The sequence below is a fragment of the Molothrus aeneus genome, chromosome 5 (genome assembly GCF_037042795.1).
Source record: "Molothrus aeneus isolate 106 chromosome 5, BPBGC_Maene_1.0, whole genome shotgun sequence".
In the NCBI taxonomy this organism is placed as follows: Eukaryota; Metazoa; Chordata; class Aves; order Passeriformes; family Icteridae; genus Molothrus; species Molothrus aeneus.
The window spans coordinates 21,829,576-21,853,260 of NC_089650.1; the positions used below are offsets into that span (position 1 = coordinate 21,829,576).

Here is a 23,685-nt window from a genome sequence, read left to right on the forward strand (position 1 = left end):
TAGAGGTCTTCCTCATTCCTATCTTCATTCCCTGACTATTTCTTTTTAAATCCCTGTTGAAAAAATTTTTCATTGGCCTTTACCTTCAATAAGCCTTAAAAATTCTATGAATTGCATTATTGTTTCCCTACAGCGATTTCTCAATCATTCTCTGGGGGTTTTTTTGTGACACTTTTTCAAAATAAAAAGCAGCAGCAGATAAACTCAAAGCTCCTTTTATATGTGTCACATTTGGAATAAGTTTTGATTTATAATTCCAGGAATCTCGATAACTTCTAGTGTATTGAAAAACCCAGTGCTGCTACCATTTTGTTAGGTACGCACATTACATGATACCTCTAATATTTCTTCTGTCCTTAGGAATGAGAGGCACAGAAAAGAATTCTAGGGACAGAGCAGATAAGATTCAAACTAAGATATGGCAAGAGATTGAAGAGGGATATTTTCTTACTAGAGCCAGTAAAGTGAATGAAATTTCTTGCTCCAGCAGGATTAGGAATTCCATTGATTTCACTCCATATGACACAAATTGTAAACTGCAGAGTTTTAAGTCACTACAGCTTTTTGCTTCACCAAGAGCTACACATGTCCTGGTCAAACAGAGCTATTCATTCCTTTTGCAAGCAATCTTCCAAAAAGCCTTCCCTTGTTTCCTGTACTTTTCCTAGCCTAATGAGCACTCTCATTCTTGCTCAGACCAACCAGCTGGCAAAGCATGTTCCACAGAAGGGGTGTACATGGAATCTTTACAAAAAGCAGAATTACTTACTGTGTTTATAAGGCCACAAAAGTGCAGAGTTAGCACAGCAATAGCCTGTAACACAAGGCTGTAATTCTTCTGACATCCTAAACCATAAAAGAGGGCTCAAACCACCAATCCCTCTTCCCCACCACCCCCTGAAGATGGAATTTATTTTTTAAGCAATTTAGGGAGAGATTTCCAGGTTTCTTATTCTTTCTCCACATAGTAGGTAAACTTTGTAACACAGTGGACAGTGCCAAAACCCAGGCCATTCTGATAAAATTGCCAGCACAAGGCTGCCCACCTACTTCTATAAGTACAGCAACTATTTCTTCCCTTTTTTCCTTAGCAAGCTGTGTTATTCAACTGTGTTTCTAGAAAAATTAGGACAGTTAATTGTATTTTAACGAACTACTAGAATAGAAGACCAAAACACAAAGGTGGTATGAAAGCACTCTCACAAGACCACAACATCTTGTAAGATAGTTCTAACAGAGCATCAAGCTGAGGAGCTAAATTGTCTTCAGCCTAGGATATATGTGGGAATTAGGCTATTTATTAAATAACAGAAAATTTCTAGTTTACAATAAATACTGCATAGGCAGCTGTAGTAGTATAACTGACATGATAGTATGTATATTTCATCCAGCGAGTTAGAAAGTGAAGAGTACCTTAATTTAAATGCATGCTCTTTACTCTTACATGCTCCCCAGCATTAATTGATAGGTTTCTATATCAAAGTTTAGAAGGGCTGCACATGAACCCTACATGTGCTTTTGTGAGAAGCTTCAACCACAACCATCCTTCACAATTCAAAACATTTGGTCATCAAAGACTCCAAAAATACAAGCAGGACATATTGTGGGATTTATACTGAAAATAACATATTGTATAACCACAGAACCATGGGTAAAGACACCAATGTTCCTTTTTTGAGTAGGTTTTCCTTTTTTTTTTTCCCTTTTGAGTGTGTTTTAGCATTAATTTCACAGTGAAAATCGTGACTTGCAAGTATTACTTCAAGAATCTAAACCAAGGAATTTTTGTTTCATTGGTCAACCAGTGAGTGCAGGCTACCCTTGCAAACCTGGCATCTGATCTGACATCAAAATTGTTATTTACTTCTTGGCAAAAGCTGGAACATTAGCCCACATTATTTAACACTTAAAAACAGGCGAAAGATGAAATCTGAGTTTTGATGGTGTGCATGGATATATGTAGGGTGGAAAAGTGTCCTGCTTCATAAGGTATTATATGATACTAGCTATCTGATATTCTTTAAAATAAATTGCTTAAAATCCCATGCAAATATAGCCCTGTCAATATAGAAGCAGAAATATGGAAACATTCAACATCAGCAGTTTCTTTTCTCTCAGTGTCAAATGCATTCTTTAAGGAAGACAAGGCAACATATGAACAAGGTCAGATTAGTTTTCAGAAAGAATGGGGTCATGAATATTGGATAAAGACGCTGTCAATCACTGGAGCAGGAAGTGATACAACTGCCTCATCAGAGATAATGATTTTTAAGGGACATTTAAAGGACATTAGTTTGCTTTTTATTATGCTCTATTGCTACTGAATTTCATTGTCACTGATATATTAATATTACAAGGAAGCACAATCTCCTTTTCTTGTTCTACTTTTTCAATGTACAATGACTTTTTTTTTTTTTTTTTTTAAATCAGTACTAAGAAATCTTGGGATCATAACGTACATGATGATAATGCTGCATGGCAACAAACTGGACCCTGCTTCAGGTCTAGTATTGGCCTTGTACTCAAGCATTGAAGTAGCTGGGTGAGATTTATCTCTTTACACCTAGGAAAAGCATTGATCTTCCTTTGACAGAATTTTTGTCGTGATCAGTGCTCTTTTTCCAGGCACTTGCGTCATAGCTGTCATAGATCTTAAGTGTTCTGTATATTTTTATGTGCTAACACTGATATGCACCTACTGAAGTATTTGTTAAAATATAATAAGCAATTACAGTAAGAATGAAGACATTGTTGAAGACATCTTCACTAGTTATTAAACAAAACGTCAAACTTACTAGAAATGGCAGCTCAGATCTTTGTGGGTTCCATATTGCTGTCCCAGGCAGTAAAAAGATGATGAAACAGAGTCACGGACAATCTGGAATTTGTCTCCTCTCATAAGAGTGCAAGGCACTGCTGGTCATGCATCCAGCATTAACAAATCCCATCTAGCACATAATGCATATTCTATAGCAGCCCTTCACACATCGACAGGTGCAGAACACATGTTAAACGCACCTAGCAGGAGCTGGCAGCAATGGAGCAGGGCTTAGAAGGCTCCATCCTGATAGCAGAAAATACAACCAGAGGAAACCTTATTCTCCTTGTCCCTGAGAAACAACACTCTGCTCATCTGAACACAGTAGCTGAATGAAGCCCCCTGTGTCTCAAAACCAAAGCTTCACTGGTGGAGCGGGAAAATGAAAGGGAATGGGAAAAATGTTAAAAAAAAAACATGGGCCAGCAGGGAGGTTTACATTTACACCCATTTGAACAACTCAACTGTTCAGAATTTTCTTGAATGAAATTTATGGAGGATATTCACTGAAATTTTTCCATTCCTACAAAACTTAAATGGCAGTTCAGCCATGTTCAGTTACTTGCAACACACACACATTTAATTTCAGTTATACTAAGCACAAAGTAAATTAAAAATAATCAAATTAATTACTCCTGGGCTGTAGCTTCCACTATACTTAAAGAAACCTGCCAAGAAAATAAGGTTAGTAGCTTTTAGAGTTTAAACATGTGATATTTTCACTTGTGCACTTTGGAATTCCATTTATGAAATGGTTGGTTCAAAACCTCAGCTAAAATGCACCAAAAATAACTACTGTTCTCAAGACAGAGAGTACAAGCAACAAAGCAGATGAAAATCATGTAGCTGAACATGCAATCATAAGAAAAGAAAAACCCAGGAACTATTCTGTGCCTGCTTGTAACTGAACATTTTCACTGGTGATAACTATTTCACACCTGAAAAACACTATTTCACAAATAAGAAAAACTGGTTTGGAAAAGATCATTGTTCTTACTAACCCATCTCTGTTCGGCTTTTGTACAATATTGCTTGTTTCAATATAGGCTGTAAAATGAGTTCTCTGTTTAGTTAAACCACATTCAGATCTGACACATGCAGAGATGTGAAGAAGAAAAGTAATTACAAAGCTTTTCCCACCAAAAATTGGAAGGGATAAAAAAATCCCCAACTTTAATGAATGGTTCAGCAATACAACCCTGTCTGTGCATGAATCTTAAATTTAATTCTAAGATTCCATTTATCCTGAAAAGACTGTTTTTCATAACAAACTTAACTGTAGCCCCACTTATGTGCACATTTTGTGGTTTAAAAGAACAATTTTAGTTCTTATGCTTTAGTTCTTAGTTTCTTTCTTAGTGCAAGCCAACAGCTTCTGAAAGCACTATGCTGACTTCTAAACACTCGGATCAGTTGTGAGGATCACAGTCCAAGTGTGCCAGGCTGAGTTTCTGTTCTTGGGCCTTTGCAAAGCAAAGAACTATAAATGCAACATAAGAGTATTAGTTTGTATAATGAAAAAGTAATAATTTGTTGTTATTATTATATTCTTAATCAAGATCAATAGTTTAAGCCTCATTCTCTCAAGACAAGATTGACTACTCAGAGCACAGAAAACATATGTTCAGCCAATGCATGAGAACACAGATGCAAAAGGAGGCAGCAAAGCATCACTTGACAGCTTCACTACGGGATGACTACAAAATAACAGTAGCTGACTTGGAAGTAACTCTACCTTCACCTCAGAACTAGGAACATTAATAACTGCAATGTGAGCAGACAACAGGGGAAAAGGAGAAGCTGGAAATACCTGAAAGGATTTTGGAAGAAAGCCTAGAGGAGGTAAAACACAATTATAATGAAAAACCTTCAAGGAGGGTTTTTTCTTTATTGCCTTTTTGTTCTACTTCTTAGGTTATATTTGCAGTAATTCTTTTTTATATGACTTTTTACATTCAGTCTTATTCTTTCCTGAGAGGATCATAGAATGGCTTAGATGGAAGGGACCTTAAAGATTTCTAATTCCAACCCCTGCTGTAGCCATAAACACCTTGCTCAAGGCCTTGTTCAGCTTGGCTTTGAACATTTCCAGGGATAGAACTTCTCTAGGCAACGACCTTCACAGCAAAGAATTTCTTCCTTGTATCTAATCTAAACCTACTCTCTTTCATTCATTTCATAAAAGCCATTCCTCCTTGTCCTATCACTAGATGCTTGTGTTAATAATGGTCCTTATTCAGCTCTCTTTTAAGTTCTGTCTAGGTACTGGAAAGCCTCAATGAGGTCTCCCTGAACTCTTTTCTTCTCCAAGCTGAAAAATCCAATTCTCTTTGCCTTTCCTTGTAGGAAAGGTGCTCCATCCTTCTCATCATTTTGGTGGCCTACTTTGGACTTGCTCCAGTAGGTCCATGTTGTTCCTGTGCTGGGGACCCCACAGCTGGATGCAGCACTACAGGTGGGGTCTCACCCAGGCAGAGCAAAGGGGCAGAATCCCCTCCTTCATCCTCTGCCCATGCTCCTTTGGATGCAGCCCAGGATACAATTGGCTTTCTGTGCTGTGAGTGCCATTGCTGAGTCGTGTCCAGCTGCTTGTCCACCTGCACTCCCAAATCCTTCTTGGCAAGGCTGCCCTTGATCCCTTCATGCCCCAGCTGGTGTTGATACCAGGGGTTGCCCCAACCCAGGTGCAGCACCTTGCACTCGGTCGTGCTGAACTTCTTGAAGTTCTCACAGATCGACCTCTCAAGCCTGTCCAGATCCCTATGGCTGGCATCCCATCCTTCAGGTGCGTGAAGAGCACCACTCAGCTTGGTGTTATTTGCAAACCTGCTGAAGGTGCACTTGATCCCTTCATCTGTGTCATTAATGAAGACATTAAATAACTCTGGTGCCAATGCAGACCCCTGAGGGACATCACTGGTCACTAATGCCCACTGGGACTCTGAGCTGTTGATTACTACCCTCTGGATCTGACTGTCTGACCAATTCCTAATCCACCTAACAGTCTACCCATCAAATTCCTATCTATACAATTGTGAGAGAAGAATGTTGTGAAGAACCGTGTCAAAAGCTTTACAGAAGTCCAGATAAATTACATCAATAGCCCTTCCCTTGCTCACTGATGGAGTCACTCCATCATAGAAAGCCACTAAGTTGGTCAGGCAGAACTTGCCCTTGGTGAAGCTGTGCTGGCTGTCCTTAATGACCTCCCCATCCCCTCTATTCCATGAAGTTTGAATTGAACAACAACAAGCTAAGAGATCAATTCATGTCTATTATAAAATAAAGATAAAACCTTGCTCCACAAGAGATTGTGGACTATGTATCTGTATGAATACATTAATTACCTCATGGCTTTTAATGATTGTTTCCTAAATTTTACGTATCCTGCTAATTTTTCCTCGTTAATGGAATGATGGTTAACAACAATTTCCTTAAGCAACAATAGTATATGGCAAGAACGAACGTGATTTGATTTCAGGATATTTACATGTTTGTGTGGAAAATCTATTCCAGAAAGCTAGCTGATATTTATACTCCCTTTCACACAGATATTCTGTCACTGTAGAAATTTAGAACTATAGCTGAAACTAAATTAGTTCTCCTGAATTTGTTTTAGCAGTATGCTACTTTCATGGGTTTGGCATAACTGCAGCAATAAACAGCATGCACTACACAAGAATTCAGGCAAAATAATCCCAAAATAGCAATGGTAAAGAGTCTAATATTAACACTACCTATCATTTTTTCAGTGATATTCAAGGCAATATTAGATAAATGGTGTTCTTCTAAAGACTTTTCCTCTTCAAAGGAAGTATTTTTATTTTTCTTCAAGGTCTTTGCAAAACTGTGGAAGAGAGCACAAGACAATATGGCCTCAGCTGTCAACACTATATTGCAAACAGCCACCACTGATGCAATCCCAAATTGTTAAAAAAACCTAAAAGAGGATCTGACTTAAAAATAAAAAGCTTTAAACTCAATATAAGAAAGATTGAAAGGGGAATATACCACACTTACAAGCTTACAAGTGGAGAAAGGACAAGTATTACAAATCCTCAGCTGTGACTGCTTCCCCACCAAGCTTAAGTAGCCAGAAATCACCAGGATTACAGTACTACAACAAAGGTCTGGCACCTCATTATAAGAACTGGCATGCTGTCCTTCTTAAACAATTATGTAAAATCAAGAATTGATCAGGAACTGAACTAATGTGACCACTCCATTATTTTCTGTTCCCTCCCTCAGCTCTTGCTTTCTTAATATTCCCACCCTTGCCTCCAGCACCCAAGTACCACTAACTGCACCCCTTGCTCTGCCACTCACCATTCTATTTACTAACTAATCTGAAGGGGCATGACACCAACCTTCCCTCTCCTCCAGCTCACAGTTAATAAGTGTGCATGCCAGCTGTGTATATGTCATCTCTAGAACGGATTGCTGTAACTCACAAGATGTGAAGCGGACGACAATGGCTCCAACTGGTACAGGATGCAGCTCCTTGCTTCCCCCATGCTTTAGGTCACAGTGACACCTCAAAGCTCTATTGCCCATTTACTTTTAGATTAACTTCAAGTTCTAGGTTGCAATCTCCAATGCTCAAATTTGTGGTACATTAAAGATTAAATTACTTGTGAATATTAGAAATTTACACACCTCTGGAACAATGCAAAACACAAAGCTCTGCATGAGGTTTTTTTACAATTGAAAATAAAAAAAAATTTTTTTTTCTAGTTGTGGGATTCAAGCTCAGCATGATCTTTTCGAGGATTTTAAAGGGATATGAGAACCTAATTATTTTTTTTAAATGATCCAAAGCTATCCTTTTGGAAGACATTCCTCCACAGCAGAAGAAAGTACACTACTATTTTCTTCCTACTCTATTTTGCAGTCCAAGACAAGAAGACTAATGAAAGAACAGAGAAAACCCATCCTTCAATAAGAGTTTTATCCTAAGAAGGCTGGTCAGAAGTTGAGTGGGATATCACTACTACTAATTTTACTTAAAAAGCACTGAGATACTATGGTTATAGAAAACAATCTAAATCACTAAGATACATAAAAAGTGATGGGCAACAAAATTAAACTACAGAAACACTTTTAGGCAGTAAAAATTGCCCTGGAATCTAATTTTCATTCCTCCTCTTTAAATGAACCCATGCACGTTCAGATTTAAGTAGAATTGTAATAATGTGACTATTGAACTCTGTACCTGGAAGAACCAGATACCAAACATCAGACTTACAAGGCAACGAGACCACCTACTAAGTCACTCAAACTACATAAACAGACCTCTTGTCTTCATCAGGGAGAATGCTTAGCTCTCTCAGATGCTTATTTTTTTATGATTTCACAGGCTTAATTTGTTTCATCTGCACTGGCTCAGGGACACAGAATCAGTCAAAAGAAAAGTAACCTTTTGTTGCTGGTTGGCATATGCTGGGTTTTGCATTTAGAAATTAATAAGATAAATTATTTTCCAGATGCTTCCTTTAGTTCCAGCTGCTCCACACGCCCAAGGTATTTTTAGGAAGGAAACTGCATCATAATTCTCCCATTAAATGAAAGTTAAAATTAAGTAACCCCCAAACAAAACCCCAAACCCAAAAAACTTTGCTCTAAAGTATCCTTGATTGCATCCTTTTCTGGAAATTACTTTAAGTGTTCAAACCAATAACAGAGCAACACATCTCACCTTTCAAGGCTGCTTGTTCTGCTTGCGTGTACATCCCCAGAAAGAAGTAGGTACAGGCAAGGTTCACCCAAACATCTGGTTTGCAAGTTGCTTGCTTGGTTAAAGCCTCATATTCCTGTAACAGAAGAGAGGGCTGATTTTAAAAAAATGTGTAATAGCGCATACTTGTATTAAATATAATTCTTTCTTCCACAATTTTACAATGTATTGTTAAACAATTTATTCTGAAGTTCACTGCAGTCCTTACAACAAAACTGTTATTTTAAGCTATGTCCCCACCTTTTTGTTTACAACAATATAACGGACCACAGGGACAAGCAGTGCCATAAATCATCACATATAAGCAAGATTTCTGTCGATATTGAAGTTACAGAGATATAAAACATATTTATATTCTAAATATATTATAATAAAAATATTATTTACATATATAAGGCCCAATATAAGTAAGCTATAAAAGCATCAATATAATCAACTTCTGTTGCTTTCTTAAGTTCTCCTCCAGTCAAAGCCTGGGAGCCATAATCACCAGGGAAATCTCTTTGTGAATACTTACTGGTGCAAGTGTTAAATGTGTTTTTGTAAACCTGTAGGTAGTGTCTTAGTGTATATTAAACCTGTAGAAGTGTGTGTTAAGTCTGAGGTTATGTAATATAATAACATCAAGTGCAGGAAGAAAAATTTTTTGTACTACTAATAACTAAAATAAGTATTTTAAATTGTATTTAATTTTATCACATCCTTTTTTTAGTTCCTATTTTTGTCTATGTTTTATAATTACATATTAGTACAGTGGTACATGTATATAATTTATAAATGTATAGATGTGTGTATATACATTGGGGATGTGTACTCAATTTTTTTTTACTAATAGGGGTACAGCAAAATTGCTTGGAGACCACTGCATTAAAATGCAAGCCTAAAAATTGGTATTGGGCAAATTCAAGATCTCCTTATAGATGAAGATTAGTAATTTGTAGTAAATATTAATAACCTGTTGCTAACTTTACCATTTCCCATTTTAAGATTTACAGCCAACAGCTATAGAAAGGCTCTTGATAGCATATTCTGATATTTCTTACACATCCACATTGATTACACATCCTTTAATTCTGCCACACAAACTTCTTAATTTCTTGTTATTTGTGAAACAGCAAAACTTAACAGATCAATCTTTCAATCTACTTCTTTTAAACAAAAAAACTTTGCAGCCACTAAACAATTATACTCCTGAAGATAAGCATCTTTTCTCAGAGTAACAACAGGTACTAAAAACAGAGGCATGGAGTTCTCTAAATGCCATTTTTTTCCTGTGTCACTGTTCTGATAGATTCCTAGGAAGGACCATCCCAACGGAAGTGCCTGCTGCTGGTGCTCCTACTCTTCATCCAGCCATGGAGGCATGAAGCATAAGGCAAAGCAGGCAGGGTCATGCAAGGTTCTCATCAGACCTGCTGAAGGAATGTCATCCATGTACTCCAGATCACTGCAAGCCACTCATCCCTCCCAGCAAAACTGCCTCTTGACTCTGTACTTGTTCCCCAAACATGAAATGGAAGCTCCCTCTGCCTAGGGAGAGTTTAGCAGATTGAGCCTCTGTGGGTGGGAGACTTCTTACCTCTGGGGAAAAGGACAGAGATATATATACATAATGAGATAAAATAAGCCATGCCCAAAGGACAGAAAATCCCAGGAACACAAACATGCTGATAACAATAAAGTTTTGAGCTTGCAAGCATAAAGAATTAATTTTTTTTGTTGCCAAATAAAAGTAAACTGCACTCTGAAACAGAGAAGAAACTCATAAGGAGCACCTTAAAAGCCAGCTCAGTCTTGCTAGTATTTCAGGGACTAGCTGTCCAACAATATTTACAATAAATAAATATAAATATCATAAACATCATCATAATAATGATTACTATTTTTTAAAATAAAACATTTACATAGAGGCCAACTTTTCCTACTGAGGCCAGTTTAATCTTGATGTAGGCCTGTCAAGGAGCTCTGAGATATAGGCCACTGCTGTTTATTGGGACCATCTGGAATCTTTCAAAATTCATTCAGATTAAATGCACCCAAAGGTCTCTCTTGACTAGGGCTTCAGGCAGATTAATTAGAAAAGACAAAGTGCACAAACACAAGTCATGTTATGGCCTGGCCCTTCAAAGTAAGCAATATATAAAGAGTGTTCTACCAGTACCAATGTGAATCTACGGAAATATAAAATAAAAATTAGGACTATTAGTGCTCCTTACCCTGTAGTTCTGGGCCATGTGTCTGGACTATGTGCTGTTGCCCCTTTTCTCACTGAAAGCCATTCAACATCAGTCTCTCAAAGACTACTTCACAAGAACTTTCTCCCCTACTTTCTAAATAAACCAACAAACCCAAACAAACTAAATACTCTCAAACCTGTCCTAAGAGTCAACCTGTGGCATGCTTTTGCCATCCAGCAGCATTAACAACTCCTTGCTATTTTACTGTCCTCCTCCTCATACCTCTATCACTAGACACACGCAGTTTTCCTCAAAAGCAGGCTGCCAGATCAATTGTCCACAACTATGGACATGTACTGACCATGTGGAGGGCCAGCTTAATGCCCTTATTACATGTCTGGATTCTTCAAGCCCATAAACACAGATGCTGAAGAGCCAATAAACAAGCCAACATATATGGCTGCTCGACATGTGGTCAAAGAGATACTTATTGTAACCTGGCTACAGACATCATAGAGACGCCTAGAGAATTCCCAGAGCTAAAAAAATCCAGTTTTTACTTTGTCTTCAGCTATCAGGAACTGGAGTGTACCTGTATTCTCACACTTCTCACAGAATTACTCAAGCATGACCAGACACTGTCCATGGATGAACAATTACCCTAGTACAGCCCTGGTCCTTCCATGACTTAGGATTCAACTAAAATTATCCCGAGCCAAGCTGGCAGGAGGTCCTGATCAGTGAAGTGGTGGAACTGCTCCTACTTCTCTGCCAGGTGGCAGATTGGAGAGACTGTTGCTGGCTGGTTGTAGGATTTTGACAGAAACAATGCATTGAAGGCTCTGGCCCAGGGATCATTCTTTGCTCTCATGTGTGCAGCCGATGAACCAAAATGGCATTAGCATGTCCAGCAGCTGCACCATGTGTGCCTAGAAGCAGAGGGTACAGACTGCAAGTGTGAAACTTGTTCTTGAATCCAACCAAGAAAAGCACCTGCCCATGCCAATTTGTCTCATAAATTTTTTTAAATATACGTATAGATATAGATGTAGGTACAGATATTTAAAAATTTAGTAAACCATCACTTTCTTAAGGCCTCGGCTGATTCAATTTATAAGACCAGGCAGCTCAGAAACAGAATAATTGGCCTGATGCTCTAGTTCTGGTACCTGGGTGACACTGGGAAATTTTTCAGAAGATTTAAGATTTGAGCCATGAACAAATGGCAGCTGCTGCAGAAAGACAGATGATTTTTTTCCCATTATGGACACTAGATATGGAAGATTCCAGAAAACTAATTAGATGTCACCATATACTACGAATTCTCTGGTTGCCATATGATGCCAGGAAGACACAAGCTACTCAGTAAAAAATAAGTTTGTCCATGAAGGAAGATAGTCAGTCCCTCAGGAAGAACTGCACCATCACTGCTGAAGAGTCAAGCCTATTGCAATAGCATTTGTAAACTGGGGTACAGCAGTAGGGATGATCCCTACCAGACCAGTGGCAGTGGCATAACCTTTGAGAAAGGCATCTGCTGTTAAGAAGGGGAAAGTATGACCCCAGTGAGGCTGAGGTTAGTGCCCTACATAGAGGACACTTAACAGTTGTTGGTGTGCCTGTGATAAGAGAATGTGAATTCTCTCACATGAATGTGACAGAGATTTTGCTGTCATTCTCTCTGAAGATATTCCTGGAGCTGGAATGGACATCTGTGTGTTTTTCACTTATTCCCTGTTTCTCCTGGTGGTGCATGATGGCCACCTCATCACAATTCCCAAGCTTCTCCAAAAGTTGCTATGCAACCAACATGCCTGGCTCACTAAGAAAGTATCATCATTAATAAAAGCATGGAACAGTGTGATTTCTGAAGACCCTCATCAGGTACATGGACCATGAACTGCTATACAGTGACACACAGTATTGTCACTTGCAGGAACACATAGCAGTGTAAATCATTTAGGTTATATGCAATGTCATTCTGGATAATTCAGCAGAATCTTTGACCCATAGTATTTTATCTACAGTGCTTTTGGCACTCCCCAAAGAGTGCTCCAAGATCTCAAGGATGTAGATTATCAAGGAATTTGTCCTTGAGAATACAGCAACAACACCTCTGGAACATAGCAGATGAGATAGCAGCATTTTACACTTCAACATGGAATTTGATAACTAAAAGGCAGTTCAGCCTCCGTGGTGGAATGAGACCTACAGTCTTAGAAATTAAAACTAGAGTGTTCTGTCCCCAGAGAAACTATGTTGAGATGCACAGGCTCATTTCCCACATGTCACCACAAAATTGCAAAGCTATCAGGACTTATCACTGTGCAAAAAACCAGCATTAAATCCGGGAAGACAAGCCCTGTGATCTCTCACTTAAAACATACACAGTCAATCAAACTACAAATCGCTCATACAGACCTTTTATTGTCCCTTCTTGGGCAGATAACCAGGAAAAAGAAGGCTATGTTGCAGTGTTTAAAAGACCGAATCAAGAGCATCACCTAGTGGTGAATCAAACACCACATGCAAAAACTAATTAGGAAAATTTAAAAAAAAAGCAGCTGCCTTTTCGTTGAAGGGAACATGTAAAATCTACTGTGGCTATAAAGGCATCTACTGGGTATTTAAAAAACAGAATTTATTTCAAATTTATTTTCAAACTGTTTCTTATTTCAAAGAAATTCCAAGTTATTTTCCGTCTGTATATGAACATTTTTCTTTTTTTAAACTTGCACTGCCTATTAACACCTAATACATGGATGTAAATTAACTACAGCTACTGATTGTTGTATTCATAGTATCTAAATTCCACAAGTCTAAACATGAATATTAATTTACTGTGATGTCCTGCACTACTTCTATACTGTGTTTACCATCCATTTGATTCACTGAGCGTTTCTAATAACTCTAACAGATGTTTTTCTCATCAATTTTTAAAGGGCAGAGTGCCTTGTGCCTTTCTTACTTAGAAGCTTTAGAGTTTTCAGCTCATGTATGCATCTTGTGCATGTGACCATTTATCTAAGAGAGAAAATATCATCATTGTTCTATAATCTATTTCTTTTCTTTTTATTATCTTTTGTTAATACTTTAACATCTGTTTTTAATATTGATTCTGGGGAAAGCAAGTTCACAGACTGCAAAACCAGCTATACTTCGGTTACACTTCACAGTGAAGGGACACAACAGAACTGTAAGAGGTAAACATTAAAATGTACATATTTGAACAATTACCATATATTTTAGTGACGTAAAGCTTTTAGAAAAAAAGACCACCTCATTTAATTGAATTACCTAATACAAGAAAATGCAAAGAAGACCAATAAAGTACATTAAATAGTCAGGGGCATCAACCTCTAAAGAAAGAATTTTTTCATACCTATCACAGATAAGCTACACAATGAAGATAGAAATATTATTAAACCTCAGAAATGAAACTGTGGAAACCTAGCTGCAAAAAGGGAATGATGGATTTAGGACATGAACAATGACATTCAACAGAACAAATTAGGCTACTGACCCTAGTATGAAATAAGTCAGTACATAATATTTAACAAGTTCTATTTTCATAGGCAAAATACCATATTTTCCCCCAATCCAAACTGCTTCCCAGAGCATCTGCCTCATTACTGTACATTTGTACCTTAACTGGCTAGCAGGGCTTTTCCCTATTACAGACCATCTTCCTCCTGCTGTCCTTATTTTATCACAACATCCCAGTTTCCAACCTCGGGAAGCAGGATTTCCCCACCTTACCTCCAGAGCTCTCTTGTAGTCACCCAAATGAAACGCACAGTATCCAATCCAAAGGTTGCCATCCTCCTCCTCCTCCTCCGCTACGTGCTGTTTAAACTTTGCAGGGAATAAAGAATATAAGAATTTTGTCAGCTGCCAGAGTTTCTAAAGCCCCACAGATAACCAAAGCAATACTAGGCTATCATATATCACGGACAGTTTGACAGCTGTGGATGCTGCTGGGATGGAGCTGCTTTCACATTTCCAAGGGCAGCAGCAGGCAGCCCTCACAGGCCAAACCCGGCTCTGTGAAGCGGGGAGCAACAGATGCCGCTGCAGGGCCCAAGGGGGCGAGAGGGTCACAAGGCAGGGGAAGGGATGCTCTCGCCCCGCAGCCCTGAGGGCACAGCGACGATACCGCTCTCCCGTCACCTCCAGCAAGGCGATCGCGCCGGTGAAGTCCCTCTGGGACAAGAGTTCTTCCAACTGTGGCACCTCCTTCCCTTTCTTCCTCCGTCTGTCTCCCGGCGGCGGGGTACCCCCCACGGCCGGCTTGGCCCGAGAGAGCATCTGAGCAGAGAGCAAAGAGGAGCCGGCTCAGAGCGGGCTCTCCCTCGGCGGTGCCTTCTCCGCCGCGTCCCCTGTCCCGCCGCGCCTCGCCATCCTACCATCCCTTACCGCCCCGCCGCCCCTCACCATCCTGCGATCCTTCACCATCCTACCATCCCTCACCGCCCCGCCGCCCCTCACCATCCTGCGATCCCTCACCGCCCGCCGCCCCTCATCATCCTGCGATCCCTCATCGCCCCACTGCCCCTCACCATCCTGCGATCCCTCACCGCCCCACCGCCCCTCACCATCCCGCGATCCCTTCCCGCCCCTCACCATCCTGCGATCCCTCACCATCTACCATCCCTCACCGCCCCGCCATCCCTCACCATCTTGCGGCCGGGCCCGGGCTTCGCGTTGCGCCGGCGGCGCCGTTGCCGGGGTAACGGCGGGACGGCGGAAGGCCTCGGCGAAAGGGCGCCGGCTGACGACCGGCGCCGTCCCCAGGGTTCCGCCTCCCCTTCGGCGGGCGGCGATCTCCGCGGAGGCCGCCTCAGTGAGGAGCGCGCTGGTTCCTCCCCCAAAGCCCGTGGCACTTACTTCCTCTCCTCGCCTTTGGGCCCTGGCCTGAACATCCGGGTCCTGCACTTGGGTCGCAGCAATGCCACGGATTTGGGACAGTGGCTGGAAAGCAGCCAGGTGGAAAAGGACCCGGGGGTGCTGGCTGACAGCGAGCCAGCGTGTCCAGGTGGCCAAGAAGGCCAATGGCATCGTGTCAGACAAAATGTAGCCAGCCCCTGTACACTCGTGAGGCCACACCTCGAACCCTGTGTCCAATTTTGAGCCCCTCACGACGAGAACGACGTTGAGGGGCTGGAGCTTGTCCAAAGGAGGGCGGCAAAGCTGCTGAGAGATTTGGAACAAAAGTCTAATTGTCCCAAAAAAGGGTTTTTTTCACCCGGTGTTCAAGAGGCCAGTCCACACACAAGGTCTTTGATGTATTTACAGTTCTGCACAGAAGGGGGTGCTGGGTGGCAAGCGCACAAAGCCAGCATGACAACTACCAAAACTTTTCATTGTTTATCCATTTTAGCAAACAAAGGCATTAAGGTCCATTGTCCGCAAATTACATAGTTCCCTTAATAATCAGTAGTCTTTCTTCTATTGATTAATGAGTCTCTCACTTTTAATGCTGATTAGCCCACATAATCTTTTGGGTCAGTGGCCATCAGTCAGTGGTCACAATTTACTGCCAATTACCTTGTAGCCAGCTGGGGCTGGTTCAGCACAGTCGCTGAGCTGTCTTTATTAGTTTCTTCCTTGTCTTGGGGGTTCTGCCAGATGTCCTTGTGGCCTATAAATTCTACATTCCTTCTGTCCACTATCAGTGGTACATCCTTATTCCCAAGCTTTGTTAACCTCCATATAGGTCTGAGATCATTGAAATATGTCAAGCCCTAAACCTTGACAAGGCAGTTCTACCAACAACTAATTTGTCTCTCTAAAACCTGGACATCACTTAGAGCTTGCTTGTTAGCTGCTCCCTAGCTAAAAAGAGATTTTTCACAGATTAAATATCTTTTTGATTAGTCTTGAAAGTATACAAAGATAAACATCAAAGAATATATTTTCATAAGATTAATAATGTAAGGATGAGTGGCTGAAGAAGCTGGAGTTGTTTAACCTGGAGTAAAGGAGACTCAGGTGAGATCTTACTGCGTTCTACAGTTACCTGAAAGGGGGTTTTAGCAAGGTGAGGGTTGGTCTCTTCTCCCAAGTGAAAAGTGGAAACAGCTTCAAGTTATATTGTTGGAGGTTTAGACTGAGCATTAGGAAAAAATTCTTCACTGAAAGGATGGTTAAGCATTGGAACAGGTTCTCCAGGGAAGTGGTCGAATCACCATCCCTGGAGTGTTCAAAAGACAAGTAGATGTGGCCCTTAGGGACATGGGAACTGACAGACCTGCAGTGTTAGGTTGATGCCTGGACTCAATGACCATAGAGATCTTTTCCAACCTTCTATGATTAGAAATGTCAGTGCAGAGGACTAAAACATTACACTACTGCTGACAACTCAACTAACTAAAAAAAACCATATCCATGGACAGAACTAATGAAGTATCTGCATTTCTACCTTTATCGGGAAAAAAACCCCAGCTTTTGTTTTTGGTATGAATAAATATATCCTGTCAGATTGCAATCATCTGTAATACAGACCAGCAGTAAAGAACTGTGTGCTGCTTCTTCAGAGTGTGGGTTCCATATTTACTGTGTCCCACTCACTTCAAGATGGCTTGACCCAGGAATGATACACCCAGCTTGGAGCTCTGAGAGATTGCTCTGCAACCAGAAACCACTGGAGCAGAACAGCACTGTGACAGTGTCCCTTGATGATGAATGTGCTTTCACACCACAGGCCACAAAGAAGGAAGGCAGATACTCCACTCTCCCACAAAGGATTTCTCTGCAATAAGTTAATTTTTAATTACTTAGTCAAAGTGATAAAGAATGTTTGCTAGTAATTTAGTCTGCTTTTATAGCTCTTCTCTATTACGTAAGGTATTATTTCTGTCAGGAGAAAATTAATATCCATAAATAATTCTGAAATTATTTGCCCTTTCAGAGGTTTGATTTCATGTGGTCAAGCAGATAGTACAATTAGGTAAGATTCTTTTATTTTTTTGGAAGAAAAAGTAACTGAAAATTCAATTTTACTACACTGCTTTCTTCTGGTTTTTAACAGATTCTTTCAGAAGACCCCGTTGTTCTAAGGATCAACATAAATACAGCTAAAATATTAACTCAAATGAAAGAAAGCTCTTAGCTGCTCCACTGGTTTCTCCCATTTCCAAGTGGCTCCTGAATTTGTATGTGGTGGATCCAAAGCTGGGGAATGCCCAAGAGCTAACACATACACAGTGTCAGTGGGTTAGCTGTGGACACAAGAATGACAATGTCAGCTGTGATAAAAAGTGATAGCAGCATCAAATTGACCAAAATATTTTTAGCATGTCTGGTGTAGAAATTTTTACTAAGATGCAATACAAAGTAGGTGGAAATGTTATAGTTTTTCCTCATTTGAAACACTAAGATGACAATTCATAAATTAAAGACAAGTCAAGAAGTTTGTCTACTCTAGAATAATACTGGAAAACTGCTGCAGTTCTTACCTCCACTATTCTTTTAGCCAGTGCCATTATCCTCAGCCTACGAGCTCTAAAATTATTAATGATCATGTTTATTTCCACACAGAATTGCTGGGAGAATGGGAATTTACTCACACTAATGGCAGCAAAAGGGAAATCATGCATTCATGACTAAACACCAAGGTAATCATCAGAGGCTGCAATGAGTGTTTAAATAAAAAACCAGAGACTGGAAAGTGAGATCTAAGAAAAGGAAATGAAGGAAATTTTAAAAAGGGAAAGAAAGCAAAAGCAAGAAGTGGAAAAAACCTTATCATAATATAAAGTAAAGCAAGAGGTTAGGACATGACCTTTGCATCAGCAACAATCATGTACTTCAATTTCCACAATATCTGGGTAAGATCATGTTCTTTCAGTAATGATGCTTCACCATGTTCTGTGTCTTGTGCCTTTGAAAATGCACCTGACAACATCTGACATCTCAAGATAAATGATACACAAAAGTGAGAGCAATGAAATGCTCTCCTGCTACAGCTACAAAGGCAATCCCTTGAGATGAGAAAATGGGAAATGATTCCTTTTAAGCAAGGAACTTGAACAATACTTGCTTCTTTTTTTTTTCATGGCACCAGCAACTTCTGAGTCTTGATCTACCCTGGCTGGACCACCCATGATGAGAGAAGCCGAAACACGTAAGTTGATGGATCGTGTGTACCTTTAATGCTTTTGTTCTGTCTCTATTACCCAGCTCAGGAAGGCAAACAAAAGTCGTGTCAGTTAAAGACCTCCAAATGGTGACATGAAAATTCATCATTTTTATCTTTATTTGGAAAGGGGAAACTTTAGTTTTCATTCATGTTTATGTCTGTTATTTTTATGGGTCTGTGGAAAATGCACCTTCAGAATTTTTCTGATGTTTCCAGCATGTACCTGACATCAAGATTCAGTCAAGTTAATAAAAAAGCTGTTCTTGTATTTGATTTTAGCATTACATTTAGGTAAGTTTTTAGAAGTTTATATATGTAGAACCAAAGGAGGGGAGGCAAGAGAATCCACTGGTCCAGTATGAGTCAGTGATAGAACTGAAAATGGAATGCATGGTGAGCTGTGTCTGCACAAACTTATCCAAGCCAGAAGGTCACATCACTGCAGGTGCTGTGTCCCAAAGAATACAGTTGTACTGGCCCAGGACATGCTTATATAACTGCACAATGTTCCGCTGCCATCTGGATTTACATGATCAAGTGTGCACTAGCTTGAATATCTCATAACTCCATCCTGGCACATAGTATAAACATGTGTAATGTTTAATAGAAAGAGGTTAAGAAAACTGAAATATATATCCAGGACATAAATTATTACACATTCAAGCCATTTACCTTTGTAAAGATAAGCAGAACAGATGTTTGTCCATTAAGGATAGCTTACATTTGTCTCTTGACAGAGATGTATCCTGCTGAGTGTGTAAAAGAGGCAAATCAGTACGCTGAAAAGGTGAATGTGTCCTGTCACTCTGGAAGCAAAGTCCTTTAGAGAAAGAAAACAGTAGTTAATAGGAAAGACTTCCTACTATTTATTTTTGTAGTATACAAGTTAGGTGGATAAAAAATATTCACATCAAAATGTATATATGTGTTGGGAAAGAGTTAACAGGAAGAAGACTTTCTTAATTGAGCTAGATGTTTATGACACATCACATATTTAGCTTCATCTTCTGGTAGTGGCAACATAATAGATCAGTAGGAAGATGGGGCCACCACCCAAGCTGTTGGTAATATGATGCAATTCCACTTTCCTTATCCTTGTCTGTAGTGTTCCTCTTACTAGAGTGATAACTTCTGGTGAGAACAGTCAGTGCTTTGCAGTGTAATTTCATTCTAATCTGTGCCGGCAACTAAATTATGGCAGGAACCTGAACTCTCAATAACCCATGGGAATGGCTATATTATCGTGCTCTACTATCAGGATCATGCATCACATGACCCACATGTTTTTATGTTGGTTTACAGGCTTGTTGCTTATCAGTTGCTGGTTCCAAAGGATAGTGTTTGCAAAATCTTTCTCAATGTTCTTTCGTAGTAAAAGAGAAAGAAAAAAAGATCAGTTCTGAAAAGTCAATATAGCTGCTATGCAGCTTCTATACATGAATACTATATCTATGTATACAGCTGCTATATATGTATACTATACAACTATATTAATAATAATTTACATTATTGTCCTCTAAGCCTAGATAGTAGAAGTATTGTAAAAATAATTTAAAATATGGGAAAAGATTATTTCATATCCCTGGTCTGTCTCTAATATTGAAAGTTAAAGAAGACATCTTTATGTTCTCCAGTTGACACCATTAAGTTACTGACATAAATAAACAGAGATGTTACAGTCCTGTATTTTTTTCTTTTCTGTCTGTAACCATATTTGTGATTCCAACTTCTAACAAAACTGAGAAAAGGGAAACTGAAACATTTCTATTTTATTTTTCTTCAATCTGATTTTTGGAATCTTTTTAAAGACTGCATAGGTGCTGGTAAAGTCCCAGACAATCAATATAATTTGGAATCAGACTTAGTAATAGGGGTTAGAACTTGAAAACAACATCGATGTTTTTCAGCATTTATCCTGTTGGCTAAATATGATGAACTATACAACATATAATGTCTCATGCATATTTCTTATTAAAAACTCTGTATTTTATGCAAATAATGTTGACAGCCTTGCTTATTCAAAAACATAGAGATGATAGATTTTGTGCCACTGAAATCAAGGAAATTTGTTTTCAGAGTTAGTGAGAATTAAGAACATAAGTGCATCTACTGTTATTTTTATTTAGAATATTTTCAGATTTTTTTTTTTGTCTCTCCCTTTTTCACATTTCTCAGTTCTGCAATGCTGGAGACTTACAGTATCTCTTTTATTTTAATGGAACCTCATATTCTTGTGTACTGTCAAAGTTCCTGGCTCTGGAGAAAATAAAAAATAATGTGCAACTGTGAAAAACATAAGCTGATCGCAACAATTGTCATTAAATGACATTGAGAAATAATTGTAGCAAAATATTCAGGGAAAAATTCCATTTTGAAGGACACTGTCAAAATATGTTAATCTGCAAAATAAGATGATTGTATCACAATGCATGCCTCTTTACAAACTAGTGGCTTGAAAAATGCTACCTTGGCTGTCTTTGGTGCCAAAGAAATTGAAGACAAGCTGACAACATGTTTGTGTTATTTTCAGATTTATTAGGACTATTGTTACTAAGTACTACTAATAGCAGTTTGACTGACTGCAGGTACTCGATACTGTCACATAGGTCTTTGGCTCTTCTGAGATTTCTGGAATTTTCATTCTCTGACTACCATTGAATTTTCCAGAAGACAGAGAGAACTTCTCAGACTAGTTTTAGATCAGGAAGTCAGTGCTGATTATCAGTTGCAAATACACCCTATAATATCTAGTAATTTATTATTCAGTAAATCCTAGGGCAGAAGAAATACAGTGCTTTAAAGTACTGTAGAACCAGGCACTGAAAGTCACTTTTCACTAAAACAAATGATACAGTTCTCTGGTGAGTTAATTTGAGGTGGTATTTCTAATCTAACACTGACTATAAGATTGCCTAAAGAGAGCTATATTGATGTTTTGTATCTATACAATATATGGACAGGTAATGTTGGGGAGGAACTGAATTTTTTTCTTCAGACAAATAAATACAAGGCCCGCCTATCTGAATCTGAATCATCCCTGTGCTGCTGAAGCCAAAATAAGTGATAAACTACAGTGATTGAAGGGGAGACCTCCACGAGCTGTTAAGCATGCTAGGATTACAAAGATGAGGGTCTGAAGCTGATGTTCACTGAAGAACTGACTTCTTGGATAGACACTTGCACATAGTGAAGATATGTAACACTGAGGATCTTTTTTACCTTTCTGCCAAGATTATAGCAGTAGCTGATGCCTAGAAGCAACAGCTAAAAAGAATTGCACTGGGGATGTCAGATGCTGGGTTTTAGCACCTTATTCCTTAGACAGTGATTAAATCTCAGAACTTTTAAGGGAGAATAAATAGTTCTACAAGATGTGCTTTAAAAATATTTTGTGGATTGTCAGGAGAGGTTACCTTAGGCAGGATATTGCTGGTGTTTGAATTTCTTGCTCTGATTCTCCATGCATGAGAGACACTCTTTCAGAGGAAGGCAGAGTTATTTGCTTGTGCTTTCAGGATGCTCCCATTACCTGTAGTTCTGTTGTAAGCCAGTATTTCTAGTTAAAGTTGCAGTCACCTTCAGGAGTCATAAAGCTTTCTTTTTGCCTCCAACACATTATTTGTCTTCTGAACTTCTGAACTTATCCTTCATTGACTAATCTTGGATGTGTGAGAGCTGGCTCATGGTTGGAGAAAAGTTACTGAGATAGTGGAGAGAGTGCTCTAGAGAGATATACAAGTTTTTTTTTTGAGTAGCTGTCTGGTTTGTATCACTGTTAACCTCTTGGATTTATAAACTGCTAGGTTGGACCTTGGGAAGGAATTGTTTGGCTCCTTGGGAGCTTAACTGTGTTCTGCAGCCAGGACACTATGAATGGACTGGCATTTGTGTCTCTTCTATTCCTCAGGGCTAACAATGCCTTAAGCAGAGGCAACAACAAGGACAAACTTACATATGTTTTTTTTTTCCTTGTGGCAAGCCTATCAAATATTGTCCTTTACACATCTGACTCATTTATTTACTTTTTCTTCTCTCCACCCTCATGAACATCTATAGTAACAGTAACTGTCATATTTACAGTGCAATGACACAGCTTTTCTTTGTCTCTCTTATGCTATGAGGCAGATGTTACTGATCAGTCTGCCAGGCAACTGTGCTTGATGTCCAAAGCCCCAAGGTACAAGGGAAAGTGTGCTGTTTGGCAGGTTTCATGGAGAGTTTCATCCTAGCTGCTGCCTCCTGCCACACTCCCTGCTGCTCCACGTCACCAGATTCTTCTGTCACGGGAATTCATTGAGAGATTACATACACACCAGGCAATTAGAAAGTTTATAAGTCAACAATTAAATTTATATCATATTTTGGCTGGTGCTGTGGCATTGTGATGGTGTAGGACAAGGGAGAGAGTAAAAAGAAATGCTGTGATAAGGCTATCATTGATTTTACTTTTGTTTTTAAAGGACAGTTTCAACCTGCTAAGAGAACCAAATAAATACATTAATAGATATGAAACCAGGGAGACTTCAGTGCCATTACATACTCCCTGTGTGACCATCTGTGTAAAATACTCAGTTCTAGTTGCATTATTCATGCTGACTGTTTCTCCCAGATAGGCTAAGAAGAGTATAAAAATGCAAATCCTGCTCTGCTGAAGTTAATGATAAATCTCTTATTGACTTATGTTGGATAAGTTTCAAGGACATTGGAAATACCTATAAAATGAGCCAGTGATGAGCAGATGATTTCCACAGGAAAAGCCATGTTCCATTCCCACTCTGTGGCTCTAGCCAACCATACTAGTCCACATGTTTACATG

The 23,685-nt window shown here is 39.3% G+C and overlaps 1 protein-coding gene across 5 annotated transcripts in view; it reads right to left on the reverse strand.

Moving 5' to 3' along the window:
• IFT56 (intraflagellar transport 56) overlaps nt 1-15,470 on the reverse strand; it is a 64,354-nt gene extending 48,884 nt beyond the window's left edge. For 4 of the 5 annotated variants that reach the window (XM_066550275.1, XM_066550274.1, XM_066550273.1 and 1 more), the window contains exons 1-4: nt 15,406-15,470; nt 14,900-15,037; nt 14,489-14,584; nt 8,514-8,628 (exon numbers count right to left, since the gene is read on the reverse strand). In XM_066550275.1, the coding sequence (XP_066406372.1) occupies nt 8,514-8,628; nt 14,489-14,584; nt 14,900-15,037; nt 15,406-15,408 (352 nt within the window). In that variant the 5' untranslated portion in view covers nt 15,409-15,470. Of the gene's footprint in view, nt 1-2,795; nt 2,815-8,513; nt 8,629-14,488; nt 14,585-14,899; nt 15,038-15,405 lie in introns of those variants that run through there. The other variant, XM_066550276.1, reaches the window with a different exon arrangement.
• Nucleotides 15,471-23,685: the final 8,215 nt, after the last annotated feature.